The 19,879-nt window shown below is 38.3% G+C and overlaps 1 protein-coding gene across 8 annotated transcripts in view; it reads right to left on the bottom strand.

Moving 5' to 3' along the window:
• nedd4l (NEDD4 like E3 ubiquitin protein ligase) overlaps nt 1-17,792 on the bottom strand; it is a 45,326-nt gene extending 27,534 nt beyond the window's left edge. For 2 of the 8 annotated variants that reach the window (XM_032569771.1, XM_032569772.1), the window contains exons 1-5: nt 17,431-17,792; nt 14,022-14,095; nt 8,274-8,355; nt 6,968-7,006; nt 6,242-6,295 (exon numbers count right to left, since the gene is read on the bottom strand). In XM_032569771.1, the coding sequence (XP_032425662.1) occupies nt 6,242-6,295; nt 6,968-7,006; nt 8,274-8,355; nt 14,022-14,095; nt 17,431-17,475 (294 nt within the window). In that variant the 5' untranslated portion in view covers nt 17,476-17,792. Of the gene's footprint in view, nt 1-2,256; nt 3,437-6,241; nt 6,296-6,967; nt 7,007-8,273; nt 8,356-14,021; nt 14,096-17,430 lie in introns of those variants that run through there. The other 6 variants (XM_032569773.1, XM_032569774.1, XM_032569767.1 and 3 more) reach the window with 3 other exon arrangements.
• Nucleotides 17,793-19,879: the final 2,087 nt, after the last annotated feature.

Here is a 19,879-nt window from a genome sequence, read left to right as displayed (position 1 = left end):
ACATTATACCAAATTGCCCCAATACTTTTAAGTCAAACAACTCATGTTTGTGAAAATAAAACATAACTCTAAACCTGAATTGGCTAGGAGTATGACTCTACTATTAGACAATCCAGGATAGTCTTTGACAGTGTTTGTCCATGTCCAAAAACTTCAGCACTCTATAGCAGCTGTGAAACAGAATTACTAACCTAGACAAAGCAATAGTATGTACATGCCTCAAGAATAAAATTTGATTTTTTTTTTCTCCCCAAAATGCCTCAGTGGCATAAAAGAAGAGGTGACAACAGACTTTGTGATTCAAGGCTAAATGGAATGGGTCCAGGCTGCCACTGAGGTGTCAAAAGTCTATCTAACATACTCAAGAGCCTCAGTGCTGACACAACTGAATTACAAAGCTATGCCCATTGGAGAGATCAAAGATGACGGATAAAAGCCCCTCACAACAACAGCGATTCCAATCTCTTAAACAGCCCAAAGACCAAAACTAAAAAGAGACACCCCCCTACACATAGACTGATAAAACCCTCCTCCATCCCTCCTGTCTCAGGTAAATATAGCCTTTGCAGTTGGTCATAAGGAGATCTTTGTGAATAGCTTCCGCAGGCGTCAAAGCAAAGCTGTAATAAGGGTAGGCCTCTCTGGCATAGCTGTCTGCAGCTAGTTAGTCTGGAAAACACACAGACAAACAAGCACACACTATTGTTCTCCACTGACCAACTTTTTTTTTCTTTTTTTTTTAAAGGGCTAACTATGCAGTTTAAGATCAAGAAAAAATCCTGTTGCATAAAAACAAGCTGTAACAATTGCAATATTTGAATTTCAGGATAGAAACCACTAATAAAATGACTGCAGCAGTAGGTCGTTAGGAAATACAAGAGTGTTAGGACTCTTTTTTTTCTTGTTTTTTTTTTTTTTTGTTTAATCAAATGGTAAATTTAATCAGTGAGCAACAATATCCTCTCTAGAATTATTATTGTAGTGTTACTGCAAAATATATATGTGGAAAAAGAAAGGCTTTTTTGCAGGCTGAGGTTGGCCACTGTGGCTTTGGGTTAATTCACTCATTTGCCAAATAAATTCCTCATATGTGCCCACATACTGCCATTTGATCAATTCCAGCTGATTTTTTAACAAAACAATTTACACCTAAACCACTGCGTATCAGATTATTACTCTTTGTAGCTAAGTATTTCTCATTAAGTATGGAAAATGGTCAAAAGAGGACAAACTACGCTGTACATTGCTCCTGCTTGGGCCAATTGACTTCTATGAAATATGACCATTTAGCACCCAATCAGAACAACTCATTTAGAACAAAACAAAACTACCTCCTGACGATGTCACATTGTTTATTACTGTCATAACCCTTATTTCTTTGTTGTAAAGTCTGAGTGGTACATAAAAAATCTTTATCAAACTTTCTGCTCTTCAGCAAATACGACTTGGAACATGAGGATTACAAAAAAGACCAGCACTCCTCAGTGGTTCCTGTTTTCTTGTCTCATTCCAGAGATGAATATTATAATCTTTACTTTCTGACATTAAATACTTTAAATATAGTTTTTTACACAATCATTGAAAAGGTAATATAACTGGTTTAAAAAAAAAGAACTTTACAAATGACCTTACATCTAAAACTCCATACTTGAGAAATTAGGCAAATTGGCATTTTGGTAGATTTGAACACAATGGCTTCTGAATTTGAGTAAAAACTAATTGCTCTTCACAGATTATCCAATGTTTGAACTGGCTTTCCCAAAACCTCCAATCATTTGGAAAGCAGCTAAAATGTACAGATCCACACTACCTTGGAGCCAGAGAAGAAAAAACAAAAACATCTGCCTGCTCTTAAACTCAACACCAGCGCTTAGAGGCCGCTAAATATAGAAACAGGCAACACTTAAAAGAGATCCAATTGCTATTGGTAGTTTTATCAAAACCTGGGTGTTAGATTCATCAGACATTTGAGGCAACAAGTGAACAGAAAAAAACCCCTCTCTGTTAGTCACAAACCTGTTTTCTTTTGTAGCTAAACTGGCTGATGTGAGTAAAATTTCAAATGCCTGTGGCTAAGGAGTGAAAAAGAAAACAGAGAGTGTGATTAGTAACTGCGCCTGTTCTTTTCAGTTTCCTGAATGTCACACCACCCTGTTTCTGGACCCCTCAGTTCTCCAATCTACCACAATTAATAAGTGAAAGGAAAAAACATTTTAAAAGCCATCTGGAGTCTAACTAAACTTGAATAATCTTTACCTTGGGATTATTTGTTGCCAATTTCTTGCCAAGACTCGCATCCTGATCTCTGCCTCCCCTCTGGGTAAAGAATATCTTGAAATGCGGCTGCCTTCTGGGGTTTTCCCCACTGATTTTAAAAGTACAACATTTTGATCCATCTTTTGCTTCCAGTTCCACATCAGGCTGATTCTCCTCTATGGTCTGGAAGTCTGCCCCGTTTTTCAGATGTTTATTTTCCAGCAGCAGCCTCGGATGAGATGAACTCCTCTGCAGTCGGATTCTGGGATAATGCACTGTGCGGATGCCTCGACCAAAGTCCCCCTGGGAAGCAGCAGTCTGCTGACAATCCTGGGTCTGATCCTGGTTTTGGTTTTGCTGTAGCTGGAAAACTAGTCTCTGTGTTGAACCATTAACACTAGCACATGGCTCTAGAGTCAGTTGCTGGCTATCTTGACCATAAGGAAGAAGATAATGCTGGACATCAAAAATCTCAGGAGAATTCCTCTGGATACAAATGGTACCAACATTAACACCAGGTTTTCCTCCACTCAGTGTAGCATAGCCACTAGTACCAATGCTAAAAACTCTGCATTTGGGAAGGTTTGGTTCATTCAGCGATAATTGGGAATCTGGGCTGTAGTACGGGGGAGGCGACTGTCGCGGAAAGTCTTCCTGAGTTTGTGGTTCGGGATATGCAGGCGCAGGTCCAGGTGGGGTATAACAAGGTGGTGGGACATCATCTGCAAGGCCACCAGAAGGTCTATTAATTGATCCATTGGAGCGCTGGAGGGAGATCTGCACAGACGAACTTTTCGTGGGTCGTGATTCAGGGTAGGTGGAGAGCTGTGGTATGAACATGGAGGAGCTCCTTTTGAGCGAGGGATCCGAACGCAAACCAAAACTTCCAGATGAGACGTTTTGCGCCCCCAACTCCTGAGGAGGCCTTGGTAAACGAGGAGGCTGCACGTAGCGCGCTCTGGACGCTTCGCCATCTTCTCGCTGCTCTTCTGAGTCCGTTTCCAGCATCTCCGGAGCTGTGTTGCTGCGGCCAGATCCAAAGTATAAACGCAGACGCTGAGCCATTTTCACCTCATGTCCCACAGCTTCCGTTCAATTTCACTTACTGTTAAAACTCTGACTTACTGTTGGTTCCCTCCTCTTCTTGTGTCGCCCACTTCTCCTTTGACTGGCTGGCTGGCTAGATGACTTCTCCCCTTTTTTCTTCCCCCTCCCTCCCTTCCCACCCACTCTCAGTCTCTTCCCCAACTTTCCTACCCCACAATGAACTGCACACAGACCAGAGTCGTCTCACCGCAAAAACACAACAGCAGCAGCAGGATACTCAAAAATAAGGTGGAAAATAAGACTTCAGAAAGAGGATAGGCAACTATATTACAATAAAAATAAGAAAGGAGGATCCCCGTCCAGCAAACTATTAAGAACACCGAGCACTAGCGACAGACAGCAGAAATAGCCTTAGTCGAGTGTCAGCCAGCATTCCTGCCATGATAGGGTAGGAGCGTGTGGAGTTCCTGGTTACCAAGGTGACACAGGGTTGCCTGGTAGTCACATGACTCCAAAGGGCCCCACCACCTCAGGTTACACCATCACACTGGCTCCCACCATCAAATCACTGCACATGATCCCTAGTCTTTTATATCCACATCTCATCAAGATGGAAGACCAAAGGAGAATTTACATTAAGAAAATACTAATTTCTCTGATCAGAGATAAAAGTGCATTTTACCTCATCAAATATGATCTATTCACCAGAAGAGGACAACATCGATAGGAATCCAGTTTTTCTTTTCAACACAGGAAACAAGACAATTTCCTTACCAAGTGACCCACTAAATGTCCTTTTCAACGAAAAATAACGAAAACACAGCATTAAATATGAAAGGGAACTTTTAGAACCACATAAGGATTTGCAAGGAAACTGTTACTAAAAATGGACCAGATGAAAAGGCACCAGGAAAGCAAAGAGACTATCTGACCGATTTTAGCTTTGATAAGACAAACAACACGGTTGTCTCTGGAGATCCAGCTACACACAGGAAAGACACACAATCTCTCAAGTACAGAGCCAAACACTTATCTGGCCGCTTGTTTTATAGGCTGCTCTGTTTGCAACTAAAAGTTGCCCAGGATACAGCTCAGCTGAGATCCTTGTCTCTAATCCGGAATGACATAAGAAAAACTGTCAAATAACACTGAAGCACCTCTAACAGCATGTTGTAAATTCATAAAGAGCACTTTGTTTTGCTCAACAGTGACATGATTCACCAATCTATCAGCATGTTGAAAAGAAAGGATTGCTTTTCCTGAGCCAGCCGAGAACCGACAAAACCTCAGTCATTGTTTGACCTTTTAAAAATGCATGTGGAAAGAAGTTGCCTTGTTTTTAACTTCTGTGACCATTCACTATGTTCTAAACCACTCTGCAGCAAGCTGCTGCTGTTCTATTGTAACAAAATAAACTAAAAGAATAGAGAAAAAGAAGAAATCGTGCCTTGGCATGCTGGTACACATGGTGATGACACACTGCCTACAGTGCTATGCACAGTCAATACAGGAGTGTGCGAAATGTAACGGCGAATGATCTGTATAAAAAAAGGAAAATGTCAATGTGTGATCCAATTGCAGCTAGCTAAAAATGACATAACATGCATTCCTCAAATTCAACATTATGCTGTACTGTAGCTCTGTTCAACACCTTTCTTTTAAGGTGTAATGTAAGTGGTAGAGTGTACCAAGAGGCTCAGTGTTACATTGCTATCTTAATGTAGCACAAATTTAAAACCATCTGATGACATAAATGTAAATAAATGGATACAAAAAATAAGCACCCAATAAAAACATACAGGCCAGGGGTGGAGGAGTTGGCTTGGCAAGCACCTCAGGACAGCCTGGAAGCACCTCCTCAGACTTATAAGGACTGAACTGCGCTTGAGGCTGTCTGTGTTGTGCTTTCTTGTCATCCTTCTCCATACAGAAACAGTGAGCTCTGACTGCACTGAGGGATAAATAAAAAGGTGTGCTATTCATAACAAGAGTTGCCAACGAGTTCTCTCTCTGCGCCACCGTATTCCCAGTTTGTCAGCCAACATCGAAAAAGATTTAGGCATAAAATCTGCCTGGTTTGATTGAGTTATAAGGAAACTACAGCGTAATTCCAGCGCCCTCTAATAGCTCTGAATTTGTGAGAACCAGAAAGAAGATATGTGAGTCTTATCTGGAACGGAATGTCCAAATTAACTTGAGCTGCATGTAATGTCTGTTTCATCAAAACAAAAAGCCCTGGTTGTAGATCCTGGAAGTAATTTAGGAGATATAAACATTGAAGATCACCCTGGTATTAGTCATACACTTACTCTCCAGACTCTATGTAAAAACCATTTCACTATTCCATCAGCTTCGTAGACATATCCTCAGGGTCAAGTTTACACAGTAGCGTGAATTATCAAATTTATCATGAATACCTGTTTATAATGCTAATTGCTGCACTGCTTGACATTTATATAGTTGTTATGGCAACTGAAGGCCTGCCACTGGGGTATTTTTACATATGGAGGAAATCAGTGCTTTCAGGAACTTTGATATTTGACTATTGATGAATGCAAGAGCTGTTAAAGTCAGATGCTGTTGTAGCTGAGCAATGAAACAAGCAAACAAGTTGTTAGTTGTTTAGTGCATAAACCTGCCTCAGCAAACTGCTAAAAATGATCATATTTATTAAGGCATCAAAAGTCATCACAGACAGTTGATTATGTTTGTAATAAAATAAATGAAAAGAAGAAGCACAATGTCAGACAAATTAGTCTCACGAGTCATTCTACTTTAGTGTCCAAGTATGAAAATATTTCAGAATAAAGCATAAAAGACTATGCTACTATTAACAATACTGTAGCATTTGGTGCAATCAAAAAACATATAAACTCTAATACGTGGTTCTAAGGGTAGCATAAAACAGTAATAAATAGGAAGGAAATGTGAACCTTACCAATCGGTTTTCATCAAACACCTCAAAAAGTAGCCTGTGGTTCTGTGGGCACACCTGTGTTGGTAACAAAATAACAGTGATGAGAGATGTCATTGGAGATGTTCAATCGCTATGTCTCAAAGAAATTCATATCTGATGGAAAACAACCTTTGAATATTAAATTCAAAGGTATTAGCCTGAAATTCTATTTCAGGGAAATTTGATGTTTTATCAACAGAGACCTCAAAAATATCAAGGGCTGCTTTGTATTTACAATACAAAGATGTATTGCATCCCAATATCTGTAAATAAAATTATGCGCAAGGTGTTTTAGAGAACATTGGTGAACAAACAGATCATGAAGACCAACAAACACACTAGACATATCAGGGCTAAAGTTGTGGATAGGTTAAAGCACAGTTAGGTTATAAAGCAATATATATTCCTGTAGCAAAAAAAAATGAGCAAAGCTAAAAAGTAATGATTTTAGGTCAAAGCATATTTGTGTGTTCGAATGGCCAAGTCAAAGTCCAGACTTAAATTCATTTGAGCATCTGTGGCAAGACATGAAAATGGATTTTTACAATTGCTCTCCAGCCAATATGGATTAATCAACACAATAAATCTTCTACAAAACAGTGAAACAGCAAAATAAGTTTACCAATCCCACAATAAGTTCACAATAGGGTTGTCGTAATAAAGACAGGACATTAATTATAACACAGGAGATTTAAAAGCTGAACTCACCCGGAAATAGAATTCTTCGTTCCATTTAGGATTGAGGGTCTGAAACACAAAATTTATATCTGATTAGACCAGTTTGTTGTCGGACTAAATCCCCATAACTGTGCAAGTGACTCTCAAGAGTTTTAAAGAGTAAGAATTCAAATCAGATTATATCCAATTATTGGATACTTAAGCTTTAAATAAAGTCTCAAAGATCTTCATATATTTCTTCTAAGATTAATCAGATGAGCAGATCTTATGTTTCCTTCTGCCTTCCATATTACAGACTTTATTAGACTGAGAACTGATTCAGTCAAACGAAAATGAGGCCTAGATTTCACAAGTTACTCTAATTAATTAGCAAAACATTTCATTGCAGTAATAAAATAATACTGTGACAAAAAGTACCATTGAACTAAGTGCTCTCTGACAATCAACTTTTTGCTGTGAAAGTGATGCAAACAAAAAAAATTAAAATCTGCAGGAGATATCCTAAATCATCACTGCTTTTGGAGCTCATACTGATGTTAGTCTCGTCAAGTTCCTCCACTTTAAGTCATGCTTTCCGTAATGCTTTATATCACTCAGCCACAAGCCATCCACTCTGCTTCTACAATAATGAAACTGTCAAAGGTGTCCCACTTAAAGAAACAAAGAACCAGCAGAAGAACCCAAGCACTGATACTTCCTTTTCTGCTCCACATAGCAGTATATTGTCAAGCTATTTATATCCTATAAAGCAATCATAGCCACTGGCAGCATATGTCTGCCTGCATGGAGGCCTGAGCTGTCCAACTCCTACAGGGGCTTTTTGCTGGAAGATTGCTTCTGGCTAAGCCAATCTATAAGAACGTGACAAATATTGGTATTGTTGAGAAGCTGCGTCAGGCTACTAGTTTGACCCCTTGTATTATGCACTAAATATTCAGAGACAAAAACAACACTTGGGAATAAATTACACTGGAGACCAAATTAAAAGTATATAGATTTTATATCATTATGCAATTTAAAGCATCACTAATCATCATTCACATCAATGTCAATTAACAGCTCCCCCTGCTGCAAAAAAAATCTCCTCCCCAAAAAAACTGAAAAGACTTCACCAAACCTAAAAAGGGAGGACTGCTTCCCACTTCCTTCCTGTGCTTTTTATCCTCCCTTCTACAATGAAATGATTCCACTAATTCATGCAAAAACCTGGTGGTAATTTTTAAGGGGGTGTTTTAGGATTATATCGTAAAACCTTTGAATTTGGCTGATGATGTAACATAGGAGACAAGAGGAAGCAGAGTGCAACAGGATGTCAATTTATCTCTTTTAAACTTACCTTTTTAATAGTTTTTGTCTGGACTAAACCGAGCTCTTTGTTTTCATCAGCAACATAGAGAGAAAGCTTGACATAAGGATCACTGCAAAAAAAAAACAAACACAAATCACAATTTTAGCAGTTATATATATTAGAAATAATTACAATCGAAAGGCATCTTGAACTTTTCACTTCTGTAAGTAAGCTTGAAAATCGTTAGTATTAAACCGTCTCTAGTCCTTCATCATTTGCTGTAGACACATCAAACAGGTAGTTGAGGATCTCACACAACCTGAACTAACGTCGGCCTGCATATGAAAACTGCTTAGCTTTGGAAACAGTGAGATAAGGCTCTAACGTCTATTGACGGGGGTTTTAAAAATAGAAACGGCAAAATATTTTGAGGTGAACACAAAATCGTACGAAGAGAGTAATATGACTTTGGAAGCGCTGACAGGGCAGAAGGCACAGGTGAGATCTGCTTATAGAGGCAGAACTGGAGCATTCACAGGACCACAGAGTAAAATGATCAGGTAGCAGAAAAAGACAAAAAAAAAAGTCAATTTTTTTTTTACTTGCCCAAGATGTTATTTGGACAAACTTATTGATTTTTTTTCCTTCAAAGTATCACATGTGCTTAGAGTTGCTTTAAACATACATTATATAAAAAAAAAAAAATTCCCTTCTCACCCACCGCGGGTGGTTCTTATCCTCTGAGCTCGGGTCCTCTACCAGAGGCCTGGGAGCTTGAGGGTTCTGCGCAGTATCTTGGCTGTGCCAAGGATTGCACATTTCTGGACTGAGATGTCTGATGTTGTTCCTGGGATCTGTTGTAGCCATTGGTCCAGTTTGGGGGTGACTGCCCCGAGGGCCCCGATGACCACAGGCACCACTGTGGTCTTCACCTTCCAGGCCCTCTCCAGTTCCTCCCTGAGGCCCTGGTATTTCTCTAGTTTCTCGTGCTCCTTTTTCCTGATGTTGTAGTCGCTTGGTATTGCTACATCTATCACAACGGCTTTCCTCTGTTGTTTATCCACTACGACAATGTCTGGTTGGTTCGCCATTACCATTTTGTCTGTCTGGATCTGGAAGTCCCACAGGATCTTAGCTCTGGCGTTCTCCGCCACCTTTGGGGGTGTTTCCCACTTTGATCTCGGGGTTTCCAGTCCATATTCTGCACAGATGTTTCTGTACACTATGCCTGCAACTTGGTTATGTCGTTCCATGTACGCTTTCCCTGCCAGTATCTTGCACCCTGCTGTTATGTGCTGGACTGTCTCAGGGGCCTCCTTGCACAACCTACATATACATACATACATATATATATATATATATATATATATATATATATTATTTTTTTATTTTTTTATTTATTTATTTTTTTACATTTGCTTATCCAGATCTAAGTATGCTCACATTTATTTGAGTATGAGTGAGGGAAAAGTCAGCTGTAAAAGATGTCACTGAAATGCACATTGTTTTTATTTCTACTAATTAGTTTGAAACAAATGAAATAGGCTGCAAACTGTGAACAGAATGCGGTGAAAAAGATAAAACTGATTGTTCTCTATGCAGAAATAAAAAAAATAAACATGACTGAACAAGCTTAAATATGTATAAGGCAAAAGTGGAACAAAAATATTCAGGAACTCCCTCACTAAGTACATCATAATATTTTCATGTCATTCTCTACTAACCGTGGTTGTCTAGATTAGGAGGCAGTTTATCACGATCAATGTTTTTGTTTATCCCCCAGTAACTTTAGCCTTTATACATTTATCTTTGTGTTTTACAACAGTAACCCAAGGTTAATGATCTTCCCTTAATATTAAAAAAAAAAATTAAAAAAATTTAAAGATTAAACATTCCATGTGTACTGTGAAATTTGAAGTTTTGGTTATTTAAAAATCTATTATATCACCAATATGTCAGAACCCTTATATTAACACTTTGTACTTCCAGTAAGAGTGGTTTCATGACTTAGTATGACGCAGAGCTAATTTACACACAAACATCCTCCACACAATATTTTTGTGGTGTGGGAGGATAACATTTGTAGAGAGAACATTTGGTTAAGACACTAACAGCCTGTTACTGTGGCCTCATTTCACACCCTTTAAGCTAAACCAAACTACTTCAAATGTTTTTAGTTGCAGAAATATGATCATCAGCATACTGAGTTGACCTGGGTGAACAATCTGATTGCTATTTTCAGTCAAAATGAAGCCAGCTGCCTGCTCCTCAGATCCTAAATCACAGCTTCCAGTTACAATCGCTCAGCATAACTTGATTTGGACACAATTCAGACCATCGGGAATATGCTTTCAATCTGATTTGCCATGATAGGCTTTTATTAGGATACCTGCCATCCCAACTGGGCCTAGAAATAAATCAAATTCCAATCCAAGTGTGTCCTTCCTGCCAGCTAAAATGCTGCCTTAAATCCACAAGATAAAAAACAAGGGAAACGAGGAGCACAGACATGGACGAAAATGAGCTGAAACTGAATCCTTATAAGCAAATGTGCGGCTGCTTGATTGCTAATTGGCGTCTTCAGCATCCCCACAGTTTCTAATTGCATGTTTATGTGGTTCTGTCATTTACAGAGACTAAACATTAGCAGTAAGCGTACAGTATCTCAGCTCTTATTGGGAGGCATTTCCCTGCCTTCCTCTAATAGCGAAAAAAAATCCCTGAAGAGGTAGAGAATTAGGAAACTTCAATTCAACACAATTAAGAGCAGTTGGATTTAAAACCTAGCTCAAAGAAAATTTATGGAAGATTTATCAGCACCTCTAAAATATACCAAAAGCAAAACAACAGACAAGAGTTTTGCATATTAAAGAAGCAATAAAGCAGCTTCGGAGAGACATTTGGAGCAAAAGGAAGAACAAGCTGGCACTGTTTGAGTCTCTCAAAAGGTGACAGACTGCCAAGTCAGCACCGTCTGTGCGAGCACACCACACATCAGACCTCATTCAGTGTTTCTTCAGTACAGTTCAGCTTTGGCCACGGCCAGCCCTGAGCTGTGCTGCCAGCATGGAAGAGTTTGCACCGTGCTGAACACCCTGAGGCGTATTCTGGTCAGATAAAAAAACATTACTGTAATCCCCTGGAGAGGTGCAGGTTTCATTCTGAATGAAGTCTGCACATTAAATCTATCTGCATATAAATACTAAAAGAAAAAAAAAAAATCAATTAATGTCTTATTCTATATTGGTAATGTTCGTGTTCAGAGTTTTAATTTGACAAGAAAAAGATTGCCAACACTCAGTGGGCCTCCTCTGAGAATCCTTCGATCACTGCAGGGTTGCTACATTTGTCTGCGTCGCTCCTTCATGTACAGACCCATTCAGGCACAGAGGGCTGGATTGTTAGGCCTGCCTTCTAAGAATTTGTTGTATTCAACGCAGTTTCGAGGGAGTTTTAAAAAAAAAAAGCAGTCATATCACTGCAGGCACTGCTCATATGACAAATCCTGGATTTGAATAGTTTAAGCTGTGTTTTGATCCATTTGCAAGTTCAAACATTAAGCTGCTCACCTATTAAAATGTCAAAAATATTTAAAGAGGCAACTAACATTCAAGTAATTTTAAAACCACATGTCAAACATTTACAGCTTTCACAGACCAGACATTTATAGGTGTCCTTTGTAGGAGGAATTAACAAAAAAATCCATAACAACAGAATCCCTAAGACTTACTAGATTTATTTGCAGTAGCAGTATATATAACATATAAATGGTTTTACTGCTAGCAGCAAGTGGGGTTAAAGATTATCACGTGATGTTAGAAGTTTTATTAGGTGCAATCAATCAAAGCACAAAGTTATTGTTAGACTTCCATCAGCAAACGGCCTGACATACAAAAACTCAGACTTGAAATTGGTGTTTTGCAAAAAGTATTCATACCCTTTGAACTGTTCCGTATTTAGTTATACATTTTAATGAATGTTGTTGTGATTTTCTGTAACCAGCAAAAGAATAGCTGGATTATAACTCATGAACATGCTTTGATGTAAAACCTTCTATTGGCTGTATGTTTGGGATATTCTCCTGCTGAAAGTGAAGCTCCACCTCGTTCTCTTACATCGTCCAACAGGCTTTCCTACAGCATTACCCATTCTGATCTTAGTCTGTCTTCCTAACTACTCAACAGTGACCAGTGGCATGATGTTGCCACCATGGCTCTTTGCAATGTCTTTCAAAGTAAGGTGAATTGTTAATTTACTGTCAAACGTAATGTGTTGTATGTAGGACAAAAGGTAGAATCATGGTTTGATTCTTCTAGAGGTTTGCTGTGTCCCCTGTATGGCTAGCAGCAAACTCCACATAGTTGCAATGATGTGATAAAGGCACAGTGTCAAGGTGAAAGAGTTTCTTAATGAGACAGAGGCCCAATTTCAAGGCATCAAATTGCAAAGTCTAATTTCTTTTAAGTTATGTTTGATACGTTCAGTACTTTTTTATCACAACTGAAGGATAGTGACTTGATTGTGTTATAAAATGGCTTAGTGTGCCTGGAAAATACATAATACAGCTCCTTTAAAGCATTTGCTTGGCCAGCAGCAGGATCACAGCACTGAACTCATCTGCAAGTCTTGTTTTGAAAAGAACAGTATGGGAATACACATTTTATGTGTGGTACCGATATGAAACTTCCATTGCACCTCCTGTTGCAAGTGCGGGTTTAATTTCTGAGAACTTGCAGCTGTGAGGGATATCTTCATCTCCACTTGTGAATCATTATCGGCCGGAGGCAGCTCAGAGGTGGATTGTCTGTGCAGGTTGATTACTGAAATGTTTTGTGAAAGAAACTACTGATTATTGCTTTCCTTGATTGGATACTTTAACTGGATGTCTGGACCAGCTTGAAACAGAAACCTTTTTTAAGCTTCTCCACAACATTATCCTTCAACTGTTTGGTCTGCTCCGGGGTCTTCATGGAGTTATTTGTACACTAATATTCTCCAAGAAACCTATGAGGCCTTCAGTGAGCAGCTGTATTTATACATGCACAGGTGGACTCCATTTCTTTATGAGTAAATTTGGCTGAAATTAAACGCAAGCCACCCTTTGCAACCTACTCCTTTGTGTTTAAAAAAAATAAAAACTAGAAATACATTGATTTTTGTGATTTTTCTATAACAAAATGTGGAAAACGTACAAACTTTCAAAGTACATAGCACAAATCTGCAGAAGGTGTATTGTGTAATGTTGCATTGGGCTTTACAGTTCACAGACGGAGGACAGTGATGAACAAAACATTCTCAAAGAAAGGTTAGCATCTGCACGTTTTCACATGCAAGAAGGTACATGGCACGTTTAATTATTAGTCAAAGTCTTCTATCTAGAAAACGTGCGACTACAGTGGATTATGCATAGGATGGGAGAGGTAGGTAATCATTGATTAACACTTGAAAGTTCAAGGTCTTTGTTATGAACTACATTTTTTATTGCTACAAAGAGCTGTCCAAGGTTGAAAGGACAAACAATAGGAAGACCCTAGAAGTCAAAGAGCAGGATGCTGAACACAATAGCTAAAACCTTGAGACTGGTTTTTTACCTGACTTTTATTATGATACACCCCACACATTATTACAGTAATGATGCTAATATTTCTTTCATCTAAACAGTTTAAAGGGCTGAATTTTAAACAGACAGAATCATACTACTTGAACTTGATGCAATGGACAGTTCTGAATAATCTTTGCACTAGAGTGTAGTGATTCACATTGAAAACACAATGATGAAAACTCTCCGACAGTTACCTGGCACCGATGATGTCTTTCTTCGCCAGATCAATTCCTGCAATAACTTTAACTCGTAGCACTCGCGTTTCATGCTGCAAAACAAGAAGACAACAGAGGACCTTTATTTGATTTTCAGAGGAAATTATCTCATAACTTTGTAAACCCATGTCAGATTTCAATCTGCCAGATGCACTGACTTGGCTCCAGGTCAAACTTAACAACAGAGAAAGAATAAGTTCAACAACAGAAGCAAAAAAATAATGATCATTCTATATAGTGTTTGCATTCATCTCTTTCCAAGACAGTTTTTTAAATAATTAAACCAACAGTGGACGTTTTGCTAAACCATCTGCTCACTAGTTCTAATGAAGAGAAGCTAGTGGGAGTCCAGACTGTTTCAGGTGTTTTTCTATGGACCCGTTGTTTTGAAATTTAAAGTGTAATTTTTGCATTACAATTAATGCTCTGAATTATGCAATGTAGACCCTAAGTGCATCACTACCAAAGATACAAGTGTTCTTCATCAGCTCAGCTTAAGAAAAAATAAATCTAATATATATGATGAGTATTTAGCCAATGAGACTAAAACTCTTAATAGATTTGAATCGGTGTGTGCAGTTCTGCTTGCTTGTGTTTTTAACAATCAGCATTAAATTCGTGCACCGCCATACCCAAAACCTGCAACACACTCGAGCTGCTTGGCATAACTCCAACATTGATTTTATTGAAAGTGCACCCCACCACTCGGATTAATTTAGTGATGTTTGACTGAGGTGACAAAAAGTGTGCCAAACACCCACAAAGCTGAGTACATCAAGCACTTTGAATTTTCCTTCAAACAGGTACTAATTAACAGACTTAAGAATAATTAAAAGAACTGTTTTAAATTTGTGGCAACCATTTTGAATTTTGAGACTGGCATTGATAAGATGTTTCTGTCTATTCTTGTTTAAAATTTTGATATCAGAGCACCTTCCTGTTTATTTTTCCCCAACATGTAATCTTGATATGTTTCATTCAAACATCTAACAAAATAACATAGATTTATTCTGATTTATTTTTTGTGGTAAAACACAAAAAAAAATCTCCTGTTGTCATACTGTTAATATTTCCTTGACATTGTTGTGGCATTTGGAAAACTTAATATATAGAGAGGTGGTATTTGTATGAAGTTGTAGAGATACTGATCTAAATGGCCTTCTGTTGCACAATACAGGAAAATCATGCAACTGCAGTGTTATTTTTGAATGTTGCCATAACAATATCAGTTTCAGTGGAACCAGGCTTTCCACACTACTCTTTCACAAATCTGTTAATATGATGCCTCCATCTTTCTGTACCCTTTGCAATTTTGGCCACTATCACCTGTCCAGTTTAGAACATAATGCCGAGAGCCCAACCAATACACTGACTATTTTATGCAAAATGTGAATTTATAATTACGAGGAATATAACAGTAAACAAATATTGAATTCTTACCCTCTTGTCATATCATTGGGGTTTTTTTAAACTAATATTGCAATGATGATATTTGAAATTAGACATTTGGGAGTTTGTGGTATCATCATGGAATATCATGTGTCTAGTTAGTTTCAGTTTTCAAATCCTGCAAAAAGAAAAACAATTGTTATAATGTCTGCATGGTTTAACATCCAGATAACCAAATGCCAGAGGAAGTGCAAGAGTTTGAGCATCTACAACTATCCTCTGATGTTCAGCCCCATCATATCATGCAACCATTTGTAGCACTAATATCCATTTTAAAATACAATCATCTCAGAAGTATCCATTAAATCAAGGGTGCCCGCGATCAGCAATCGACAGCTACCATACTGCAGCTTTTAGATGCATCCTTGCTCTAAAATCCCTGAATCAAATAGCAGAATTTGCTAACCACAGTCATTCAGCTCTACAGAGGCATGGTAATGGTCTGCTCATTTGATTAAGGTGTGCTGGAGCAGAGAAGCATCCAGCTCTCGAGGATTGAACTTGGGCAACCCTGCCTTATAGGATTAGATGTCAGACCAGGAATGATGAGGCAATTAATTTAGGTCAAGAGTACGCCTGCACAGTTTCTAGGAATTACAATAGCACAGCTGAATATTCCAGGTATAATATCGACTATGATTAACCCACGTTTTCACCGTTTTCTTTTCGGTCCATCACAAAGTCTCCACATCTCTTTGCAGCGTTTAGCATCTAAGCTGCTAAAAATATACCCCCAGTATGTGCATTGAGGGAAGTGAAAAGTCTTTCCAACGGGCCAAATGTGTTGCATGCATTTGGCGAGCATGGCAGTTACACGTAACATAGCAGGCACCCAAATATCGCTCTGGTCAAGCACATTAATCAGTCACCGTTACCTGAAATGACCCAGAAAAAAAAGGAAGAAATTACTTTTATCCATCCTGTCACTGATCTAATCAAATGATGAGACAATGGGATGGGTGCACTGTTGAGCAATACAGTCAGACATTCATTTAGGCCAGTGCTCTCAATACAGGCACTGATAAACATAGCCAGAAACTATGACTGCAATCAATTTTGAAATACTTTTTTATTGCTACTTCAGTCGCCATAGCAACATCTGCCATAAAATACTGTGATAAAATTTTAAATCAACATCGCCCATCTGTATTTGACACATGCAGACGCAATATGCTCCCGAAGTGTCATCCAAATGCACCAACAATTAAAAAACGTGACAACTTTGACTAATCATCAGTTATTCTGAGTCACAGTTGAGAATAATGAAAGAAAGAAAAAATCTCCATACTCCATGCTTCTTGTGACTGCATTGAAAACGTCAAACAGGTACATGAAGTAGGGATGCTCCTCTGCTAGACTCGTGACTGTGATGAAGCTATGTAGAATCGCATGTGCACTCCATCTATAATTACCACTGTGTATTTATGTAGGTTTTATGGTTAAAGACAACAAGGTGTCCACAGTCAGAGTGACCTCGTATGACCGTGCATGCCTCTATTTCACTCTCTCTGCGGTCAATTCACCATCAAACTACTGTGATTACTACCTAGCAGGGTGTGTTTAGGTCTCACTTGTAGGTTTAACCCTTCAAGCTAAAGATAAAAAAAAAAGAAAGATAAATTGATTTCCCAGAAACAGCTACATTTTTGTAATGCAGGATGCAAAGTGGAGACTTTGATTTCAAAACTTTAGATCAAAGTGGTTTGTCGGCCTTTAGTTTATACCTTATTATGAAATAAATGCAAGTGGACAAAACCACAGAGAGACCCGTGGCAGGAATTGACATCTACCTGAACACAACAGCGGAATGTTGCCGTGGGTAAGGGCTTGTTAGCTCCACTCACGGCTAATCGTTAGCCATCTCTGCTCCCAGCCCCTCATAATACCCAACGACTCCATTCTGCATTTCAATAACACCTTAATTACAATTCAAGCTTACCTCGTCCTCTGAAAGTCCATATATAGGCTCGTAATTCGTTGCCATATAGCCTGCGGTCCGCGGTATACCCACACAAACAAGTCGCTTTGAGAAGCTAGCTGGCTAGCCTTTAACAATAAAGTCCCACTTTCCTCTCTCTGCCGTGCGGTGGTGGTAAAGTCTGCGGCGATATCTAATCCTCGGCACGGATCGGGGGTGGATTCACGGCCGGATAACCTAATCCGCGCCAGGGTGGTTCATCCGAGACACAATGTAGAAATGTGAACATTTATATGATGATCTTATGTGTTTTAGATTGATTCCGACCGTTTTTTCTGAACTCAAAGCATAAAAGCCTAAATGTTGTGACACTTGACTTCCTTCTGGCAGTTCAGCCAATCACTGCCCGAGCTAAGGTGAGTGCTTTAATAATCAACCAATAAGAATCCCCCAGTGACTCCCTTCCCATCCAATTAAATAAAAAAAGGCGTAGCTTGCTTTTTGAAGCCGTTTCGATCCATTTCCTAAAAACATGTTATACAGCGAAGATTTTGTAATTGTAAATAAATAAGTATATTAATTTTGCATTGTGATGCTTTATGTTGAAAAGAAAATCACAGACTGGGGGTTCAGAAATCATGTTTGAATTTACAGCACAATGTTGTAGGGTAAATAAAGTTAAATTTTACTGAAACTGACTAGACTCACTAAATCTACTAAATATAGCAGCTACCAAGCATTGCCACGATGTAACCTCCGTAACTTCTCAGGCGCAAGTCAAATATTATCGGATGGTACATGATTAACACGAACAAGTGAAACCTGAATTGAAGGTGGTATGCGGTAAGAAACACTATTAAGATACTTGTGAGTTGGGTTTTTAGTTTGTTCACAAGATAAAAGTATGCAGAGAAGTGACTTCATTTGTACATTGTCCATTTTTTTGTTTGCTTGTGGTACTTATATTATTTTCTTTTTAAAGAAAATGAAAACAAACAACAAAGGTGTTGAGCACGCATACAACACTCCTTGCACTATTCATTAACTAATAGGAAAAAAATCCTGGTCAGTTCTGGCCTGCAGCATACAGCTGCACATAATGCCAAGGAAAGCATTCAATAGCAAAGCCTCAGAAAAGTAGTTGCAGCTGTCATTCTGGAAAGTAGATTATTGTGCCTTTTCAAAAACATTGAAGTTCATTTTCAAACAGTGAAACAGAATATTAACACGCAAAAATACAGTTGCGACTTCTGAAATTAGACCATGCAATGATCAAAGAAGGCTAAAAAATAAACCCAAGACTCTACAACTTCAGTTAGGATATTATATATCAATGTTTGTCCTAAGAATTAGAAAATGCTCAATAGTATGGCTTCTTTCAAACATCTGCTAGGGGAAAGGTTTTTCTCTTTAAAAGAACATCACAGGAAAACTTTGCAATGCTGCATCTGAATAAACAGAGGTAAAGGTTGATGTGATGACAAGAAGTTTCTTTCTGGTGGATATACAGTGTGCTATTGGGGTGTAAACAATATTTACATCCTAATAGATTTATTTGTTATTTTACTATGTTGTCATTCCCAAATGTTTCAAGTCTTCAAGCAATATTTAATGTCAGACGAAGAAAATCAATGTGAGTAGAAAAAGTAGATTTGAAATTATGTTATTATTTATTAGGAGAAAAAAGCCATCCATGCCAACCTGGTCCTATGTGAAAATAGAACTGATCCATTATTATGATGACCTAATTGTGATTAACCATTTTGGTTCTGTTTCATTTATCACAGACAAGCTTGATTATTGCCATATCTAAAAGCTAAAAGGTTTCACAAGCAGTATAGAATGTGCTAATGTAAATTCAGATCAAAAAGTAATTGCTAATTGCAAATGGTTATAAAACCGGGGCCTTACAGAGAGAATATTATTAGGAATCCAGTTGAGCTGAAGATATAATTCATGAGTTGTTTTATGAGGTCTTGGTATATATCTGTCTTTTTACTGATCTGGAAAAAAACTTCTTGATTGAATAAAAATAATTTCTCCCGGGTTTAAGAGTAATTCTGTTTTTAGCTGACAGACACAAAGAGTACTGGAACTGACAGAAAATTAGTGAGAAGAAAAACTTTGCAAGGAGTTTTCTGTAATGAGCACTGCAAGAATATCCGTCGTCTTAGCAAAAGAAGAAAGTAATTCAAGGTGTTTAGAAGTTCAGCTATTTGGTCTTGAAGTATCTTTTTAAAATTATGATTTATTTTGTCTGGTTAAGCTTTTAAAATTTGATATTGGTTTTTATGTCATTCTCATCTCTTCTAACAGAAGAAATTATCTCAGTTTTCATAAATGATAAGAAACACGTCAATGAGGCGCGTTGGATGAAATGAGTGGGATAATATTGTTGACTTGGACAAGAACGAACAGTAGGTGGCAGCAACACAACATCAATGCGTCGACTCTGCCTTACCCCGCAAAG

The sequence above is a fragment of the Xiphophorus hellerii genome, chromosome 8 (genome assembly GCF_003331165.1).
Source record: "Xiphophorus hellerii strain 12219 chromosome 8, Xiphophorus_hellerii-4.1, whole genome shotgun sequence".
NCBI lineage: Eukaryota > Metazoa > Chordata > Actinopteri > Cyprinodontiformes > Poeciliidae > Xiphophorus > Xiphophorus hellerii.
Note: the sequence above shows the minus strand (reverse complement) of the source record. Positions and strands in the feature narration are given on the sequence as shown.